Source organism: Fistularia commersonii, chromosome 8, assembly GCF_037954325.1.
Source record: "Fistularia commersonii isolate RoL2024-O1a breed Wild chromosome 8, RoL_Fcom_v1.0, whole genome shotgun sequence".
NCBI lineage: Eukaryota > Metazoa > Chordata > Actinopteri > Syngnathiformes > Fistulariidae > Fistularia > Fistularia commersonii.
Genome location: NC_141291.1, coordinates 14,545,001 through 14,562,169, shown reverse-complemented (window position 1 = coordinate 14,562,169; position 17,169 = coordinate 14,545,001). Strand labels below are relative to the sequence as shown.

The 17,169-nt window shown below is 38.6% G+C and overlaps 4 protein-coding genes across 6 annotated transcripts in view; 1 reads left to right on the top strand and 3 right to left on the bottom strand.

Moving 5' to 3' along the window:
* Positions 1–6,282, top strand: part of cntnap2a (contactin associated protein 2a) — a 325,051-nt gene extending 318,769 nt beyond the window's left edge. For all 3 annotated transcript variants that reach the window (XM_086151351.1, XM_086151349.1, XM_086151350.1), the window contains 3 exons: positions 1,699–1,983; positions 3,479–3,550; positions 3,933–6,282. In XM_086151351.1, coding sequence (XP_086007477.1) covers positions 1,699–1,983; positions 3,479–3,550; positions 3,933–4,132 — 557 coding nt within the window. In that variant the 3' untranslated portion in view covers positions 4,133–6,282. The remainder of the gene's footprint in view (positions 1–1,698; positions 1,984–3,478; positions 3,551–3,932) is intronic.
* A 995-nt stretch (positions 6,283–7,277) lies between these two features.
* Positions 7,278–9,079, bottom strand: LOC147232076 (lipocalin-like). The gene is made up of 6 exons (XM_086151353.1): positions 8,920–9,079; positions 8,626–8,765; positions 8,463–8,542; positions 8,245–8,358; positions 8,022–8,123; positions 7,278–7,920 (listed from the first exon to the last, which is right to left on the bottom strand). The coding sequence occupies exons 1-6, from the start codon at positions 9,013–9,015 to the stop codon at positions 7,901–7,903; spliced, it is 552 nt and encodes a 183-aa protein (XP_086007479.1). The 5' UTR covers positions 9,016–9,079; the 3' UTR covers positions 7,278–7,900.
* A 1,152-nt stretch (positions 9,080–10,231) lies between these two features.
* Positions 10,232–15,729, bottom strand: c8g (complement component 8, gamma polypeptide). The gene is made up of 7 exons (XM_086151352.1): positions 15,371–15,729; positions 13,322–13,467; positions 12,932–13,002; positions 12,747–12,854; positions 12,489–12,593; positions 12,261–12,296; positions 10,232–10,365 (listed from the first exon to the last, which is right to left on the bottom strand). Exons 1-7 carry the CDS (start codon positions 15,551–15,553, stop codon positions 10,346–10,348), a joined length of 669 nt encoding a protein of 222 aa, XP_086007478.1. The 5' UTR covers positions 15,554–15,729; the 3' UTR covers positions 10,232–10,345.
* Positions 15,730–15,992: 263 nt separating this feature from the next.
* The window catches only part of msrb2 (methionine sulfoxide reductase B2), a 2,628-nt gene continuing 1,451 nt past the window's right edge, over positions 15,993–17,169 (bottom strand). The window contains exons 4-5 of the mRNA XM_086150399.1: positions 16,821–16,968; positions 15,993–16,622 (exon numbers count right to left, since the gene is read on the bottom strand). Of these exons, the coding sequence (XP_086006525.1) occupies positions 16,494–16,622; positions 16,821–16,968 (277 nt within the window). The 3' untranslated portion in view covers positions 15,993–16,493. The remainder of the gene's footprint in view (positions 16,623–16,820; positions 16,969–17,169) is intronic.

The window sequence follows — 17,169 nt, the reverse complement described above, 5'->3', positions numbered from 1 at the left end:
AGATCAAATAATCTCCCCCCACTTCATTCAAACATTCACCAATGGCACCACCCGATGTGGTTTTTCATAGCCTAAATGGAACATTAGATTTTTCAATGAGCAAAGAAATCTGTCCCTTCAATAAGAAAATTGAAACATTAGAGGGCACAATAACACAGGAAAATACACCTTACAGTTTCGGAACAATATGATATAGTCGTGTTTTTTCAGCTCAACATCATCAGTGAAACACAGCCAAATGTTGAGAAAGTTCCTGAGTTAAACCTCTAAGCTTGGACAAAAAAAGAAACGAGAAAAAGCCAGGGTTTAAGTCCTATTCAAAAAACAAAAAGAAGGAAGAGATTCGATAAAGGGAGAACAAAGTTGCACCATTGAAATGCGGGGATTGCCATGGCGATGAGTAGATCTGCATACAGTCCGGCCTGCAGCTCGTCAGGAGTGAAGAGTGGGTACAGTCAGAGAACAGGAAACACAGGAACTCCAAAATCCAAGCATACACAAACTAACAAGGAATTGTTAGAAAATCAAGGGTTAGACTCAAGCTAAAGAGCCTGCTTTACAAGAATCCCCATGACATTTATAACACTAATTCGTTGTACTGATCACTGCAAATTATAATCTACAATAGCGCGCTGTGCATTGTGCTGTTTGAATCCTCTTTGAATCCTCTCCCACAAAAGAGTAGCACATGTCATAAGGATAAAACTGCAGTGGGATGGAGAAATACTATGGCTGTTGAATGAAACTACAGCAAATAATATATTTGAAATCTGCACAGCATACCCTTATTTCTCTTTCAGTGATGGGGAAAGTGACGCTCACATTGCTGCTTTTCACTTTAATGTGTTCATATGTGAAATTCACGAATGAATTGGATAAAATATGCAAAGAAAAAGAAAGTAGATTTCCAACACAGAAATGGAGAGAGACTGTGAGGAAGACGGGGGTGTGCATCCATTACTCATTCCATTATATGACTTCAGAGGTCAATGTCAGTGAGTCCTCCTCCTCTGCTCTCTCCATCTCTTTCTTCCTCCTCTTTGTCCCTGTTCTCTGTTGAGTTTATGACTTACTGAGAATATTGGGTGTGTGTGTGTGTGTGTGTGTGTGTGTGCGTGTGTATGTTCTTATATTCGAACTCTGTGTTGATTTTTGTGTGTGTGTTTATTTAGTTCTGTCATATTTAGATATGTGTGTTCATCTGGGACGGAATGCATTGTCTTATTAGCTTTACAAAAACTGTTGATGTCCATGACCTTTAACACAGAACAATTACCTTTCTCTCACATATTCTGTACTTAGTGCTATAACCCTTGTATCTTGTCACTTAAGTCACTCTTAATCTGATATTTAGCATGATTTGTTACGTTATAAATATTTGAAAGGCATCCCTGCCAAGAATGATGTTGAAAGAGTAGGTCACAGAGGCGGAGGATTTAGTTAAAGTGAAGTAGTAGTTATATGGTGTGCAGCAGCTAAATCTGTGTGAGAATCAGATTTTCATACTTATTGGCTCTACTGATTTTAAAACATGAGACAGAGTCAATGGACTCTAATAGATTTTATTGTGGTAGTTATAGCCCAATAAAATCAATTTTCAAATACTCCAAGACATCACATGGGAGAAGTAGGACACCCCAGTTAAAAAGCTACTGATCCAATAATAACAAACGTCTTGATGGCTCTGCTTCTCCCCAGAAACTGGGCATATAGACCCAGTGCTGATAGAGCAGTACAACACCCCAGGCTTTGTTGGGTGCCTTTCACGGGTGCAGTTCAACGGAGTCACCCCCCTTAAGGCTGCGCTCAGAACCAGTGCGCAGCCACAAGCAGCACCAACAGCTGGTCAGCCGGACGTGCCGCCCGCAGCTGCCTCGCCAGTATCTTACCAGGGAAAACTTGTGGAGTCCAACTGTGGGGCGTCACCTCTCACCATCCCACCAATGTCTGCTGCAACAGATCCTTGGCATCTGGACAACACAGGTGAGGTCCTTCAAATACTCCAGAACTCGATTTCTTGTTGTATTACAGTATGGAGTCTCTTTCAAACTTTGTGAGGAACTCTTTAAGGTATTCCTAAGAATATGGCTTTGGCCATGCAGGCTTCTCAATATCAAGTGTTTGACTGATAAAATCGAAGGGAAATTAAAATATTCAAGTGTTTGATCAACAATCTGCATCAACAAAGTTCATGTCAGATGCAGATTATAAATGCTGATGGTGTTACAATGTTTCTTCTTGAGATGAGAGCAACAGATCAGCCCACAAACACAAATGTAGTCATTTATACAACGCCACTATTGACCAAAACATTTAACCAATATATATGAGCATAACCATCTGCACAATGCTTTCAGCAATAGCAAGATACCATTCTAATCCCCTGCAATCACTAAGTAGTGAATGAAAATCATAATGTTACATTAGTTATTTGCTAATCATTGCTGATACTACCGTGCATATACACACATACACACACACAATCCAACATCACAGATTTAATGCTACATTCCACAGCAGTTTTGCTCTATTGCTATTTGCTAGTGTCATTTTCCTGTATGTAATCGTATTGCACAGGGTCGGTGCTAACTGGGCCTTTGGGAGAGTTGAGCTACTTGTGATCAATCAACATCCAAACTCACTATCAGCTCCCCTCTCTTTTCCCACCGGGGGCATCAGGATTTCTGACTTTCTCAAGATACAGATCTATAATCCGTCGGTTCTCCTTTAATAAATCTTGCTAATGGCCGCCCTCTGTGCTATTGTTTCTGTTTTTCTTTTTTTCCCATATGAAATTGATTCTGGAAATGATCCTCAATCCTACACAAGGAATTGAATGACTATAATTAGGTTGATGACTCTCTCACCTCCTGTTGCTTCCTATTTCTACTTCTTTAAACCTTCCTTCTATGTCGCCTGCGTAAATGCCTTTCTTCCCTTGAGATCAGTAACGCTTTCCAAGGCAGAAAAGGCTGACAGCTCATTGCACTCTGAAGCAATTTGTGTGTGTGTGTGTGTGTGTATGTGTGTGTGTGTATGTGTGTATGTGTGTGTGTGTGTGTGTTTTCATGCACATGTTGCATTTGTGCAATGTATTACTCCTCTTTCTCCTTCCTTCCATCTGAAGCTATTTTAACTTGATATGTGAAATGTCCTGTAAGGCTGCTAAGCACACATTAACCGTCTAAAGCATGTGTGCAGAATTTCTTCCATTTTTACGCTATTGCAATTGATGTTGATGCTTTAGTTTCAGAGAAACTTTGTAATCCAGTACAAATTAAGCATGGAGCCTTGTGACTTTCCAACTTATACCAGTGCTGAAACTAAACAGCCCTATGGTATGTTGGAATTTTCCCAACCCTGAAATGCACGTATGCTATCTGGGTGTGTGTTTTCAGTTCAAATTTAGAAGTCTACATTACTGAAAGGTATTTTCTTTCCTGTTTGTTTCATTTGCTCCTTCATTCCTTGCTTTTAGATGCAAAGTTCCCCTTTAATGAAGAACGAGTGATACCTGATGGAGTCAACAGAGACTCGGCAATCATTGGAGGTACAAGACAAAACATCAGTATCAGCAGAGTGAACAGAATAGTGCGCCTCTGCAACTCTCACATACTCAAAAATGTATCTTATACGAGTTTTCTTTGAGCAGATATTAGACACTTAGTACATGTCGTTGGTGGGTTGGGAGGTAAAAAGTAGGAAAGTAGTATTTTGCAGTCTCATTTGAATAGTACATCAAGTGGTGTTTTATTTTTCACATAAACAACCATCTTAATATTGGAATTAGAATATGAGTTTAGTCAGTCACAGACAACACTGCTACCACCAATGTTTAACTCCATGTTTGGTTCTAAGCCTTGTTTCTCCAAAGCATTTTCTTGTTTTGTTTTGTTTGTTTTTAACATCTTGTCTTTCCCTCAATCCCATAGGTATTATTGCTGTGGTAATCTTTACCATCTTGTGCACCTTGGTTTTCCTGATCCGCTACATGTTCCGCCACAAGGGCACCTACCACACCAATGAGGCGAAGAGCACTGGAGAGTCAGCGGGAGAATCTGCAGACACAGCTATAATCGGTACAGACAACCCAGAAACCATTGATGAATCAAAGAAGGAGTGGTTCATCTGACAGGTAAAGACATGACTGTAGGACAGGAGGGGAATCTTCGAGCCACAAGTTGCCACAAAAATGGAGGTGGTTTAATTCACTGACCAACCATGAGGGAAGGCCATTCAAAAGGACTATGATCTCCTTAAGATGGTGGAGATGCAGGAAGACGTGTACAAAAATATTTTTCTTTTGATTCGTTTTTTATACATCCAAATTACAAGAGAGGGAAGAGGAGGGACAGTTGTTCAGTGTGGCTTGGTTTCAAGGGACTGTGTATGTATATACTAACCGGCTTGTCCTTCTTTGTATTGTGCTTGGGAGTTTTCAGGAGTCCTTTGAATACTGTATATGACAAATAATTATACTTACTGGGTCATGTGATATAGCAAAGATTTAACACCAGACTCTGTTGTGTTTTGATTTAATTTTTTTAACAAAAATCTTATATCAAAAATGATCAAATCATGATGCCAAACACTTTTTTGTTTCCCAGACAGTGGTTGCACCAGTGTGTCTTGGTCATGTTTGTTGAGTGACATGCCACGCATAAGGTGAACATGGATGCCAAAAGTTCCTTTTGTAAATACAATGTTTTGTGTCATTTTCTTTTTTTTCTGAAAAGGTTTATTCAGAGTCCAATGCATAAATAGTAATTATACACCCAAATCTATATTAAAAAAGATATCATACTTTCATCTATGATAGTATATATATGTATCAAACATAGAGGTTTATGTTAAAATCTTATGACATTCGATTGTACGGGATATTCCTTTACAAGGAGGGCAAGAGAAGGCTTTCTAGGCATGGTGTGACATCATGACACTCCATATTTGTGTTAATGCAGCTCAGCAGGGCAGCTTTCTTTTCATCTCAGTGAAACCAAACAGCCATAACTCATTCAGACCCGAGCGCTTTCTTCAGCAAACACGCAAGTCTTGTGTCGACAAGCTGAGATCTTTACATTAAATGTTCTCATTTTGAGTTTTCTTGTCATGTTTCCTCTTCGTATATCGAGTGGTGAGCTGTGCAGTCGCGCTACACATCTCGACATGCACGTATACGAAGTTGTTGAGACACTGATACATAGCAGGCGTTGCCACTTTGGAAAAGATGAGAAGAAAATCTTATCCAACGCAGGGAAGGTTTCATAGGCAGTTAAACTGCTATTTGTATTCAGAGTTGATTAACCTCCCTGACATTTAATGAATTTTATTGATGCACTCAACTTCATTCATTTGCCAAGTCAAAGCGGCATTAACAAAAATTAATCAAAGCCTACATCTGATTGAGATCTGGGAAAAGGCTAGGATGGTAATTGGATTATTAATTCATTTGTGCCTTGAAGGTGTCGAGCGTCTCTGACTGGTCCTTGATGACCTAACAGACCGCTCACTTCTCAATCCTGTCAGCTGCTGCATGACATTTCATTACATAGTGTGCAGATGTTTTTATGTTTACAGATCTGAATGGTGCTGTGTTAACAACCAGCAAGCACTTCAATTTGAGTCCAATCCCGCTATCTCTAAAGAATGCATCTTCTGTGACGAATTAAATAAGGCGTGTATCGCGTTTGGTTCTTTAAGTTATGTGAGTGACCTGTTAACACTGATGGGGCTGCTAGACAGAGTTCAACAGTGCCATTGTCATTCAACATCCATTTAAGTGATGTATTGTACAATTTATTTTTCCCAGCCATGTTGCTCCTGTCATTAATGCTTTTGTTTACATTACCAGACCAGCTGCCAAATGGGTTATTTTGTTATGAATTTACTTTTTGAATATCTTTGGAAAAAATAGCTACCATGGCGCTCTGTTAGCTGAGTGGTCTTGTTCATCATTGTAGTCTGATGGCTGACTTCTAACTGTGGATCACTGAATCACATACGTTTGGACAGCTGGTGAGCTCAGTCTGCCTTCTACTTCGGCCTCAAAGAAGATATTATTACCATCTACACATCAAATCCATGAAGGCAACGAGTAACTTCCATTCCTCTTTTTATAATAAATGTATTAGACTACGTAAAATTGCACACACATATACGTATCCTTTACATGTTGTTTGAACATGAAGATGAAAATGGATTATTAGCTCTGACAAACAAACCATAACATGAATGTTTTGCTTTCGGTTTTATTGAGTTCAATAAAGCGTGTTTGATCTTCAATAATACGTCTTTTTCAATGCATCCCTTTCATGTTTGCATTTGAGCAGATATGCATTGCAGCACAGTCCATTTAATAAACATTGTCATAGAATTATAACCCATTATTACACATCACTTTTGCTATGTGACACAATTGTGACACGATAGTCCAGAGACACTGTTTATCTTGAGCCTCTGATATAGGCTAAAGATTGAATGTCATAAGCAGAATGGAAAATATGTCATCACTGATTTATAAATGGAGTCCCGTTAAAACAATTATATTTAATTTGGCCACTGAACAGAATTTGCATTCATTCAAGTCATGCATCCTCTGAGGCAGGTCATTCTCTGCCCCCTTGTGGCTCATAGTAAACCTACTTTCATTTTTCGAACAGCTTTTGTGCATAAGATGCTTTTTTCAATTCCACAACCTAACCCTCAACCACAACCTCCTTCTCAGCAGTGTCTTTTCTCAAGTGAAAACCCAAAGAGTGAAAAAAAACAATAATTATAATACCAAGATCCTCATATCATTCAATATCTAAACATTAATGTATTATCATCATCAACATGTTTGTGACATGAGGACGGGGGATCATGGTGTCATTCTGCAAATAAGTGATTAGTCTTTACTTCACAGTTTGATCAGAATTCAATAAGCCTTGTTGATGTTTTCTTTTAAAATCTTTTTTTTTTTTTGACTTTTGAAAAAGCATTCGGGTTGGTATCATCACAGCTGCAGTATAGAAAAAACTGAAAGGAAAAAAAATAGATGTAAAAGTGATTTAAAAATTCCCCATCCGGATCTGGCTTTGGTCTGAATGTTCTGTGCGTTACATAAATGCAAGGAGCAGTTTTAGAAAAATCACCGGTACCAGGGGGCGGCTACCGCTTATGGATAAATATTACTAGCAACATCGGAAAATAATTCAAGAAAGTGAACGTTCCAACTTTGATGAAAAGAAATAAGACAGCACTGATCTGGTAGTAGCATGAAAGACATGGCAAAAAAATGAGAGGTCAGCTTGGGTTTTTAATATTTGTATTCCAAAAACTTTGAAGAAGTCCACTGGTCTTATATAATACATAGCGGCCTCAGCACGAGGCCTTTTCTCTGCCAACAGAAATAAAAAATACTTTTTTCATTCTTCATTTGACTTGTGTGTGTTCTGCAAACCCAGTTGGGATGGGGTTACATTCGGGCATCAAATATATCATTCTAAGTAATCGTGAGGTGTGGTGATTTTGAAATCAAATGCAATAATAACCACAAATTCAGACTTCAATTCTATTTTAATTGGCAATCAAAAATGACCATTCTGAAATGTGAAATTGTTTTTGGTGGTGTTGTTTTGTACTTTTTTACATCAACAACAGAAAAACAATGAAACATTACAGAATAAAAGGGCCATTACAAAACATTCTCAATGTGCAAAAGTAAACAGACAACTCACACAGTCCTCTCTTTTTCATCTCTGTCACTATGTAAGTTTAGCGAAAAAGCGAGCCTTTGGTGTACAGCAGGTTTTTGGGTAAAATACTTGAGTTTTCATGTCACAGATAAGTCACAGCAATGCTGCAGACAAAAACATTGGTGGACTCTTCTGAACAACTGGGAGTGGAGGGTGACAAATGGTTAAGCTTCGGGACACTCAGCTGTAACAACAAATGAGAAGCAGAGGTCAGAGCAACAAAGTATCAGCCATGCACATTCATTAAAAACTGTGTATCCAACAATTTTAATATTGATAGCGTACCATTCTGTGGCAGAATAACAATGTTATCTGGAAGAATGCCCGTGTCAATGGAGAACTTCTGGAACCTTTGCTGCAGCACCTCACTAGCCTCAGGTGTACGACCTTTATGCACAATAGCACATATGCGACAGATGAACAACAAACTTTTAATCCAACATGCACTATTACATGCCACTATAACTTCTGAGAGAAAGCTGTTGGACTGTGGATAACAGACACTCACTGAAAAGCTTGTTGAGAACTTCCGATACTCCATTCTTTGTCTTAATGGTGTGGATCACAGCATAGTCATTGTACTGGACATCAACAATGCGCATGTCATTGTCATTATGCCACTCTGATGGATGCAGAAACATACACTCGTGTCAGAATCTGTGCATGTGCACATGCATGATTGTGTGCAAATGAATGCAGGCATGCCTGCATGCGGTAACTATTCACCCTGGCTGTGGAAGGTGAACTGTCCTGGAGTGTCCGTTTTCTTTGTCTGGTGTGCCATTCTCCAGCAGCTACCATCATCACTTAAAAGACAGTGGCAGGTCAATATTCCGTAATCAATCTGGATGTCTTTTTCTGGATGTGTAGTTAGACATGGATTACTCACTTCAGGGTGGCATGAGTGATATCCAGATCTCCCCCAGCAGTAGGCAGCATCACACTGGTACCCATCTTCATGTTTCCTCTGTGGTCCACAAACCACCGGGCATTGGAAGCCATGGCAATCATGTACCACTTGCCTGCCATCTAGAGACACAATCGTATGAGTATTCCCCAACAAATAGAACAATAAGTATGCCAAATGAACACATGCACACTATAATATTACATCAAATTCTGACTCTTTTCAATGCAGTTTTATAATATCTGGAAATAAATACTATCTGTGTCCTTGTATTACCCTTTCCAAGTCAAAATCTTGAACAGGCATGACATCCGAGTAGACAGCCTGGATGCAGAGCAGGGCAGCCACCGCACTCATTAACTGGCTCTTCATGGCTGGTCTTCTGTGTGATCTTAGCTTGTCTAACCTGGAAGGGCAAGCTCCTGTGAGAGCAGTGCTTAACACAGACGCTTTATATCCTGAATGCTCCTATTTTTGAACCCCTCCTACTATTGTCTCCCTCTCAATTGCGATTCGTGAATATTCTCTGAGCTTCGGCCGCTGGCATGCAAATCACTGTCATTACACAACTGGCTCATGTGGGTGGGGGGACGAATGGGGGGGCTAGAAAGAGAAAACGGCTGTATAATGGTCTTCAACACCCCCTTCCCCCGTTCCCCCGTGTCTACATAACGAATACTTGGGCATGCCTAGACTGTCAAAACAGCCTTTTGTAAGAGTGCAAGTGTGTTTCCAATAAAGCATTTCTTAAAGCACTTAAAAACAAAGAATATCAAATCATCCCTTTCCCTAAAAGACCAGGCCTTAATGAAACTCAGAATGCTGCTCAGATCCAATACAATTTAGCTAATTATGTTACAAATAGCAATTTCCTGCTCAAAACTATTCAGTAATGCCACTCGCAGAAAATCGCAGTCGAAGCCTTGCAGTAAATGTGTAAAAATGTCCCAAAAAATGTTACACACCAAGCAGCAGTTCCTTGATGATGATGCACTGAGTATCTCAGGTCAGAGTGATAGCGTAAGATAAAGAAGCTTCTCAACACTTGAGTAAGTAAAGACAGATTTGAGTGACTCTCCTCATATTGATTCTGATTCAGTCTTGAAAAGATTATTTCTACTTCAGATTTACAGATAAGAAAATAATGACATTTACAGAACAATTCTACAGTCAACTGTGCAAAAAGGTAATATTGCGTAAAATGGAAAGTAAAGAGGCTGCCACCGAGTTTGATGCTGTCGCATCGGTTCCTTTTGTTTCAGGGCCAAGACATGAATTGACTTGCAGTCAGCCACTTATGTAACAAACGCAAGCACACACACAGACACGCACACGCTTACGTGCGGCCACGTGCACAGATGCTGGGTTGAGCAAGAGGCTGAGTTAAAAACACATTTGGTAATGTGGTTTTATAATCAATCTTTCTTAAACCCTTAAAACTTCCAATACAAGCCAGAGCCCCTGGATGCATTGACATGGATGTATTGCCCATAGTATGGGTCAGTAACCGATGCAATTATCCGTCCTCCAGTCTCAGCAAGTGACCAATATAATACATTGAGGAATCCATAAATCAGTAACAACGCTATATTGTAGTATACTGCAGTTTATTTATTTCCAACTGTTAACATATTTTCTCCGGGTATGAACAGTAGTTATGTGCTATTTGACAGGAAATCATGTGTTGTACGTTTCTGCCTCTTCAACAGGTAGGGACACAGTCTGTAAGAAAAAGAGTGATGTTATCATTAGATTTTGTGCTGATGTGGGTAATGGATAACATGCTGAGACAGTTTAAATAACACAGTGATGTATTCGTTTCAGCCAAGACCACTCTTACAAAACTGTGCTGGGCCCACTTCTACTTTGACCAAAGACTTACCAATGGCCTTTTTTCCTGGTGTTTAGCAACCCCAGCTGCATTCCCTCAAATCATGCTCAAACCATTGAGTTTATTTGTTTAACCAGTTCAATAGATCTTCCCCAAATCCGTCGCAAATCGGTCTGTGGGCTTCACACCATGGTGAGTGCATTCAACACTGTCTTTCTTTACTCATTTATGCTCTCATCCTGCGATTGAGAATGTGTGTTGAGTCTTAGAGGGGATGAAGACCCTGACTGTTTCCTTAAGAAGAAATCCAAATGGGTGGGTTATATGGATATGTGGATATGTAAAAATTCAGCCAAGGAGCTATGTCCTGAAAATGCCCCTAATCAAAACCACCCCATCGCAAAAGAAAATGCTTTGTCACTCTTATGTTTTTATAGTATTTGATAGCAGATATTTCCTTTTTGTGCCTACATGTCGTGTTACTCCATAGATAGAAAGTCAGAGGCACAAATTCATGAGGACTTCGCAAAAGATTAATTTTAGCAAATTATTTCACAGCTTCTTAATATGAACTCACAGGTCATATAAAACATAAGGCTCCAATTTCCTTTAGGAAACATGTTCAAATATTCAGTTCGGGTAATATCAACAGTGAATCATTTTGCTTTTCATTGTATTGTTATGTTTTATAATCACATTATAATTCCTAATTCTACTTCTACACACACAATATAAACACCTTATATTTGCAACAATAGCATGTCTCAAGTAAATGTTACCAAGCTTAATAATACATCCCTTTTTAGATTCCCAAAAGATTTACGATTAAAGTCTTCTTTAGTGTTTACTTATTGTCTTTTCACATAGATAGTTTGCGCCGACTAGTGGTCAAAATAGCAAGCTGCATCAACCAGTGTTAAAACACCGTGCAATCATCTTATTGTAGCAACTAGGCTGAGTTTCTTCTGCTTTGAACTGAAGAAGCCTCTCAACTGAGAAGCAAAGTGTCTTAAGAGTAAAGAAACAAAGTCCTCTCATTCAGAGTCCACAACATCAATTGACGCTGATCTGTATGACTGACAACATCCGCAGAGACAATATGGAATCTTCTGCAGCAGATTTTGACACCATTTATGTTGAAACCTATAGACCTTTTGTTTGTGTAATACTTTTTTTTTTTAAATTTAATTCTTTGAATGACACTTGTAGCATGGTCTTAACAGAAATTTGAAATAAAAATCAGATGTCATCACACCTCCTAGTACACCACATGGTTCACTGAGGGCAGGTTGGAGCGACAATAAATACTACTAATGGTTGGTTTTTAACCGTCATACACAATAATTACACACTTAATCAAGATGTCTTTAAACGAATACATGGCATTCAAGCCAGCACTAAGCTAAGAGACATTGAAACAGCATTGTAACAGAAGCTCTGGTCTCAGGACATGTAAGGAATTAGTCACTCTTCTCCAACCACTATATTGCAGAAAAATAACTTTGATATCTGAACCTTTAAAAAACTTTATTATATACCATGTCTTACAACTGCAAAGTTGCATAGTAAAAAGTAGCAGGAACTAGATTCAGCAATAGATAGCAAAAGCGTGTTACATGACAGTTGCAAAGGGGGGGGCGACATATAATAAACAGAAGAATCTTCTAAAATGTGTGCAGACAAAGGTTCTCAAAATGGTGCATTATGTATGCACTGTGCCATGGAATTAATGCTGTGTCATTTACATATGTACTTCATCCTATGTAAAGTGGCTAATTTGACTTACTGATTTTGTGGTTATTGTCCACAGTTCCACAGTGACCTGGTGGGAAAGAGGGCAAGGGAGCAAGAGTGAGAGAGAGAGCAAAAGAACTTTCAATCTCTTTACATAGGCGGTTTGATGAAGTGTTATTTCTTAACCAATTCAAGCAAGAATCCATGCTTTAAAACCCTCTTATGCACCTCTATTAATAATGCAATGTGATAATTGACTTTGAGAAACATGTAAACCTACTGTAGTTTGGGAAGGGAAAGAGATATTCAAGGCCATAACCATGTTTTGCAGCAAGCTTTTCAAACTTGACCAGCATTGGTTCGGGTAGATTGTCGACACTACGGGCTGCACAAAAACAAACAAAAACTAATGAACTGATGAATAATGACATTATTACACAAACATTAATAGACAGCGAACTCTTGTTTGTTATTACCAACCAAAATTAAGTTTGAAAACTCCAAGAGAAAAAGACATTGAAATGATGAATTAACCCACCATAGAGCTTGACAGTGACTTTGCCCCTTTTTTGAAAAAACATGATAGCATAGGTGTTGTAGTCTGTATCTCCAATCACTATGTCAGTGTTCAACTCGGGCCTGTTGCCTAATAAAAGACACAAAAATTACACAGGAGCAACCCATATTATCACTTATACTTCCCCATACAAGAAAGGGGTCAACCTTTAAGTACAAGACGTCCTGGGGTCGCAGTTTGATGGAAGACTTGCAATATCTCCCAACACTGATGATTGCTGAGGATAGTGAGGAAAACGTGTGAGGAAAACGGGCCAAATAACGTCACAATCAACATTGTTGATGTTTCACAAAGCCTGTATGAAATTTAGACTGCAAAGTTCTGTCAATGCAGAAATTTTCAAAATTGTTGAGCATGTATACACATTTGATTATGTTATCTTTTTTTCCTTTTTCTTCAAGTTATCAAAATATAAACATGTGGTTGGAGTCTCCACGAGTAGAGAGATAAATAGCTTATTTGCCCTCCCCTTCCCCCACAGATAAATAAAGGAACTCAGTGCTTACAGAAAATGATGCAGTGGCTGTGGTACTTACTGTCGTGTTTTAGTGCTGACTAAGAGAGTTCGGTCAGAGTTAGGGGGAAAAGTGAGGGTCATGACCGTCGGCTCCACCTTCGTCCCATGAGTCATCAAATAGGAGCATTTTGAGGCTGTTATAAGAAGGTACCACGCTCCTGTCATCTGTATCACACAAGCAGGAAAATTACCAATATGCGCATATTGGGCTTGAATTTCTTTTCGCTTGCATCAAAGAGAGCAAATGCATTGCATTACTTATTTCCCTCTGTTGATTTCAATAAGAAGCGGCTCCCCAGAGGCTCAGTCAGGCAGCTTACAGGACTACAAAGAAAGTGGTGCAATCGAACCTATAATCGTAAAGATGAATACACACTATGAAAGACGTGCTGTTTTCCTCTGTGTCCTTTTGGATGAGCGAGTAGAGTCGTGTTAGTCATGTGTATTTTTATTCTCAAGTCCAGTATAATCATCCTTGACAGCTGTCTGACTGGACTGGTTTTCAGTTCATCTTCCCCAGTACCACAACTGGTTAATACTTTATACTGTTGGGGATTTTTTTTTTACTTCAAACAATATTAGTGTGTTTAAAAAAAAAACTCATATGCAAAATTCCTAAATGTCTAATATCACTTAAGTTAAATTACAGAGGTACTCTTAGCACATTGACAATCAATGTGTGTGATTCTCATATCAGGAGTAAGAGTTGTAGTTGAAAAGTATCCTGAAGGGTAAAGTAGTAATAATGTTATTTCCAAGTGATAGACACATCAGGAATATTTGATTCACAGGGATATGTCTGCTGTTTTTGGATGTTTATGTTTCTTCTATTTTGGAAAAATGTAGCATCACACCCAAACAGAAATGTAACCACACATTCTTGTAAAGAAGAGATCAGAAGACAAAAAGGAATATTATGGCATTTTTCTTTCGAATGCATCATATGGTGATAATAATATACTACATTGGCAAATTATGCATTTACAAACTGGAATATACAGTATAGTTTGCATGTCCTTTTTTGTTTGTTAGGTCAGATTTTTATTAACGTGTAGTAATTCTAAGAGGTCATTTTCCACTAAGTATTATTCATTAATGCTATTCTGTTACAGCAACTTTGCTCCAAAAGGCAAAGTTGCTTCTCAAGCTGTCAGTAATACTGAATTAAGTAAATAAATTCAGGTCATTTTATTTGTACCTGAGGGGGCAATTTCAGAGTAAAAGACCAACACAGTCAACAGGGAATATCTACAAACACACATAGATAAGAGAAAGAAATTAAAACTTAAAAGGTTTCTACATCCCAGTTTTGTTACCTACTCAGTACAAATCCTCACATGTCTACCTGCATATATTTGAACATGCTGCAGCATATTAAAAAATACAATCTTGCACTGATATTTGTGACACCTGTCTAAACCTGGTAAATAATCTACAATCCTTCTATCTTATATGGGTCTTACTATTTCTGATTCAACATGTGAAACATGTGAAAATCTGTCTGTTATCAAATGTTAATTCAAAATGCCCTCTTGCTGTCATCTTTCCAGTTGTTCAAGGGCTGTTTAAACAATAAAAACTCCCCTATTGCCTAAGTCACCATATTGACACAATTATACAAACATGCTGCACGCCAGCCCCAACTGTTATTCATAAATAAGTAGAAATCTTCAAGGACAAGCCTCTTGTCACAAAAGGAACTCAAAATATACAGAGTACTCAAAACAACTAATTTACCTATTCTCTCTTAATATGATATACAAAAGTGTGTTCAAAGGTTAAGTTACCACGAGTACATGGAAATATTTATCACACTGGATTTTTATTTAACTGCAAGGAAATAAAGTGTCAAATTTATCACGTTTGCCAAATGTACCCCTTGTCTTAGTTCATGTTTTTCTAGTCACAGAACATCTGACATTCTTCATTTGTCATTTTACCCTATCACATACGCCAATGTTTATACACCCTACAGCCTTGAAATGTTTTTCTTCTTCAACTTTCTACAACAGATGAGACAGTTGTTGGTGGTATTCTGTGTGATTCTGCCTCTCTTTAAGTTTCTTACCCGTTGGATGTCTATATTCTGTACTGGTGGAGTCACGTCAACTGGTTCCACCTTTGGCTTCTTACGAGGTCGTCTCTGGGGTCTCGGTCGACTCTTAGCTCCACCTACAGCTTCACTGGAGCCCCACAGGCACACCAACATCAGCACAAGCACTGTGAACATGCAATGCCACACTCCAGCCATCCTGGAACTTTGGAAAAATAGACCTGAGAGAAATCCTGAATTTAGAATGGTCAACTTTGTCTTCTTTTGCCTTTTTTAGTCTTCTTCCCTTGTATTGGGGATTTCAGTCCCTGCTGTCGACGCTCCTCTCAAACATACACACATTGGTAAATGCATCCATCCAAACAGAGCAACAGATAAAGGATGAGGCACAGAGGACGACCTGTTAAGGATTAACTCGGACGGGTATGAAGCAATATTGTCGTTCATGCCTATTAACTGCCTTTGAACCAAGGGAGTCAGTTAAATACAAAGCTGACTATTCTCTCAAATCCTCAATCAGAAAAGCATTGGATGAAAAAAAAAATAATTATTTTATTAACAACTTATAATTACAATGTGATCAAATCTCAAATATATATATGAAACTCAAATAAGTAAATAAAGGAACAGTGCCAGAAAAGCTTTACGTGTATTTTACAGTCATCGTTTAAGGGACAGTGTTACAGTGCATGTACGTTTTCAGACAAGACTGAAATCACTGCTGTGAAAAACAGCTCCGTGATTTTCATAGGCATATGTATATATACTTTGTCCTAATTCAGAATAGTCACTGTTGTTGAAACATGTGTAATCATCATAAATCATAAATGTGAATCAAAACTTTTCATGCAGAAAACTTCTGATAAAAAGAGGTCAGTAATATTGTGGTTGAAACATTTGGTTTTTGGCTTGATCCTCTACTGTTTATTCATATTTCAACAAAGTGAAAGAGATTGCTTTCAACAAGAACTTTGCTTCTCGTTGAACCTTTTGAGTTTACGAAACCCCAGAATGTCCATTACCATGTGTAGAACATTAATCCAATACCCCTCCCTGCAAACTGAATCGGAATTCCAGTAGACTATCATGTTGTCTTCAAGGCTGCACTGACATAAAAAGTTACTGTGAAGGATTTTTCTCAGTCTTTTGGCTGATCAGGTTTGTTGTCTCCTCTGGGTACAAACTTTAGAGCCACACTGTTGATACAGAAACGTTGACCGGTTGGATCTGGTCCATCTTCAAATACATGACCCAGATGGGCATCACACTGCATGAAACAAAAAAAGGCCACAAATAAACAGCAGTATATCTGACTGCTAACCAAATATCCATGGGTAATTGTTAAGAGGCTTGACTTAAAATAAACCCAGAATATGTGAGAAACAACTCTGAAGTGAAGTGTTTTCAATACAGCTTAATGCAAAAGCAAGAACTGAATTTCTGAACTAATTGGGAAAAAACTTACATTTTTACAAAGGACTTCTGTCCCAGTGCTACCCAGGCTGTTGTCAGGGCGACGAATGATAGACGCAGAGCTTTCGTCTCGTTCCCAGGTCCCATGAGCTTCTTTGAATGCAGGCCACCCAGTCCCCGAGTCATACTTAGCCTCTGAACTAATAAAACAGAAAGTCTTCAAATTCTAATTCAAAAAACTTTTTTCGTCCCCTGGGGCAATGATGAGTGTCCAATGAATTTCTATCAAACACATGGATACATTTACTTGTTGGCATGAGAGAACTATTTTTGCTCCATCATAACTGTTGTTGGTGAAAAGTCTTCATTGAACATCAGTATCCTGTTATATCAGTGAAAAA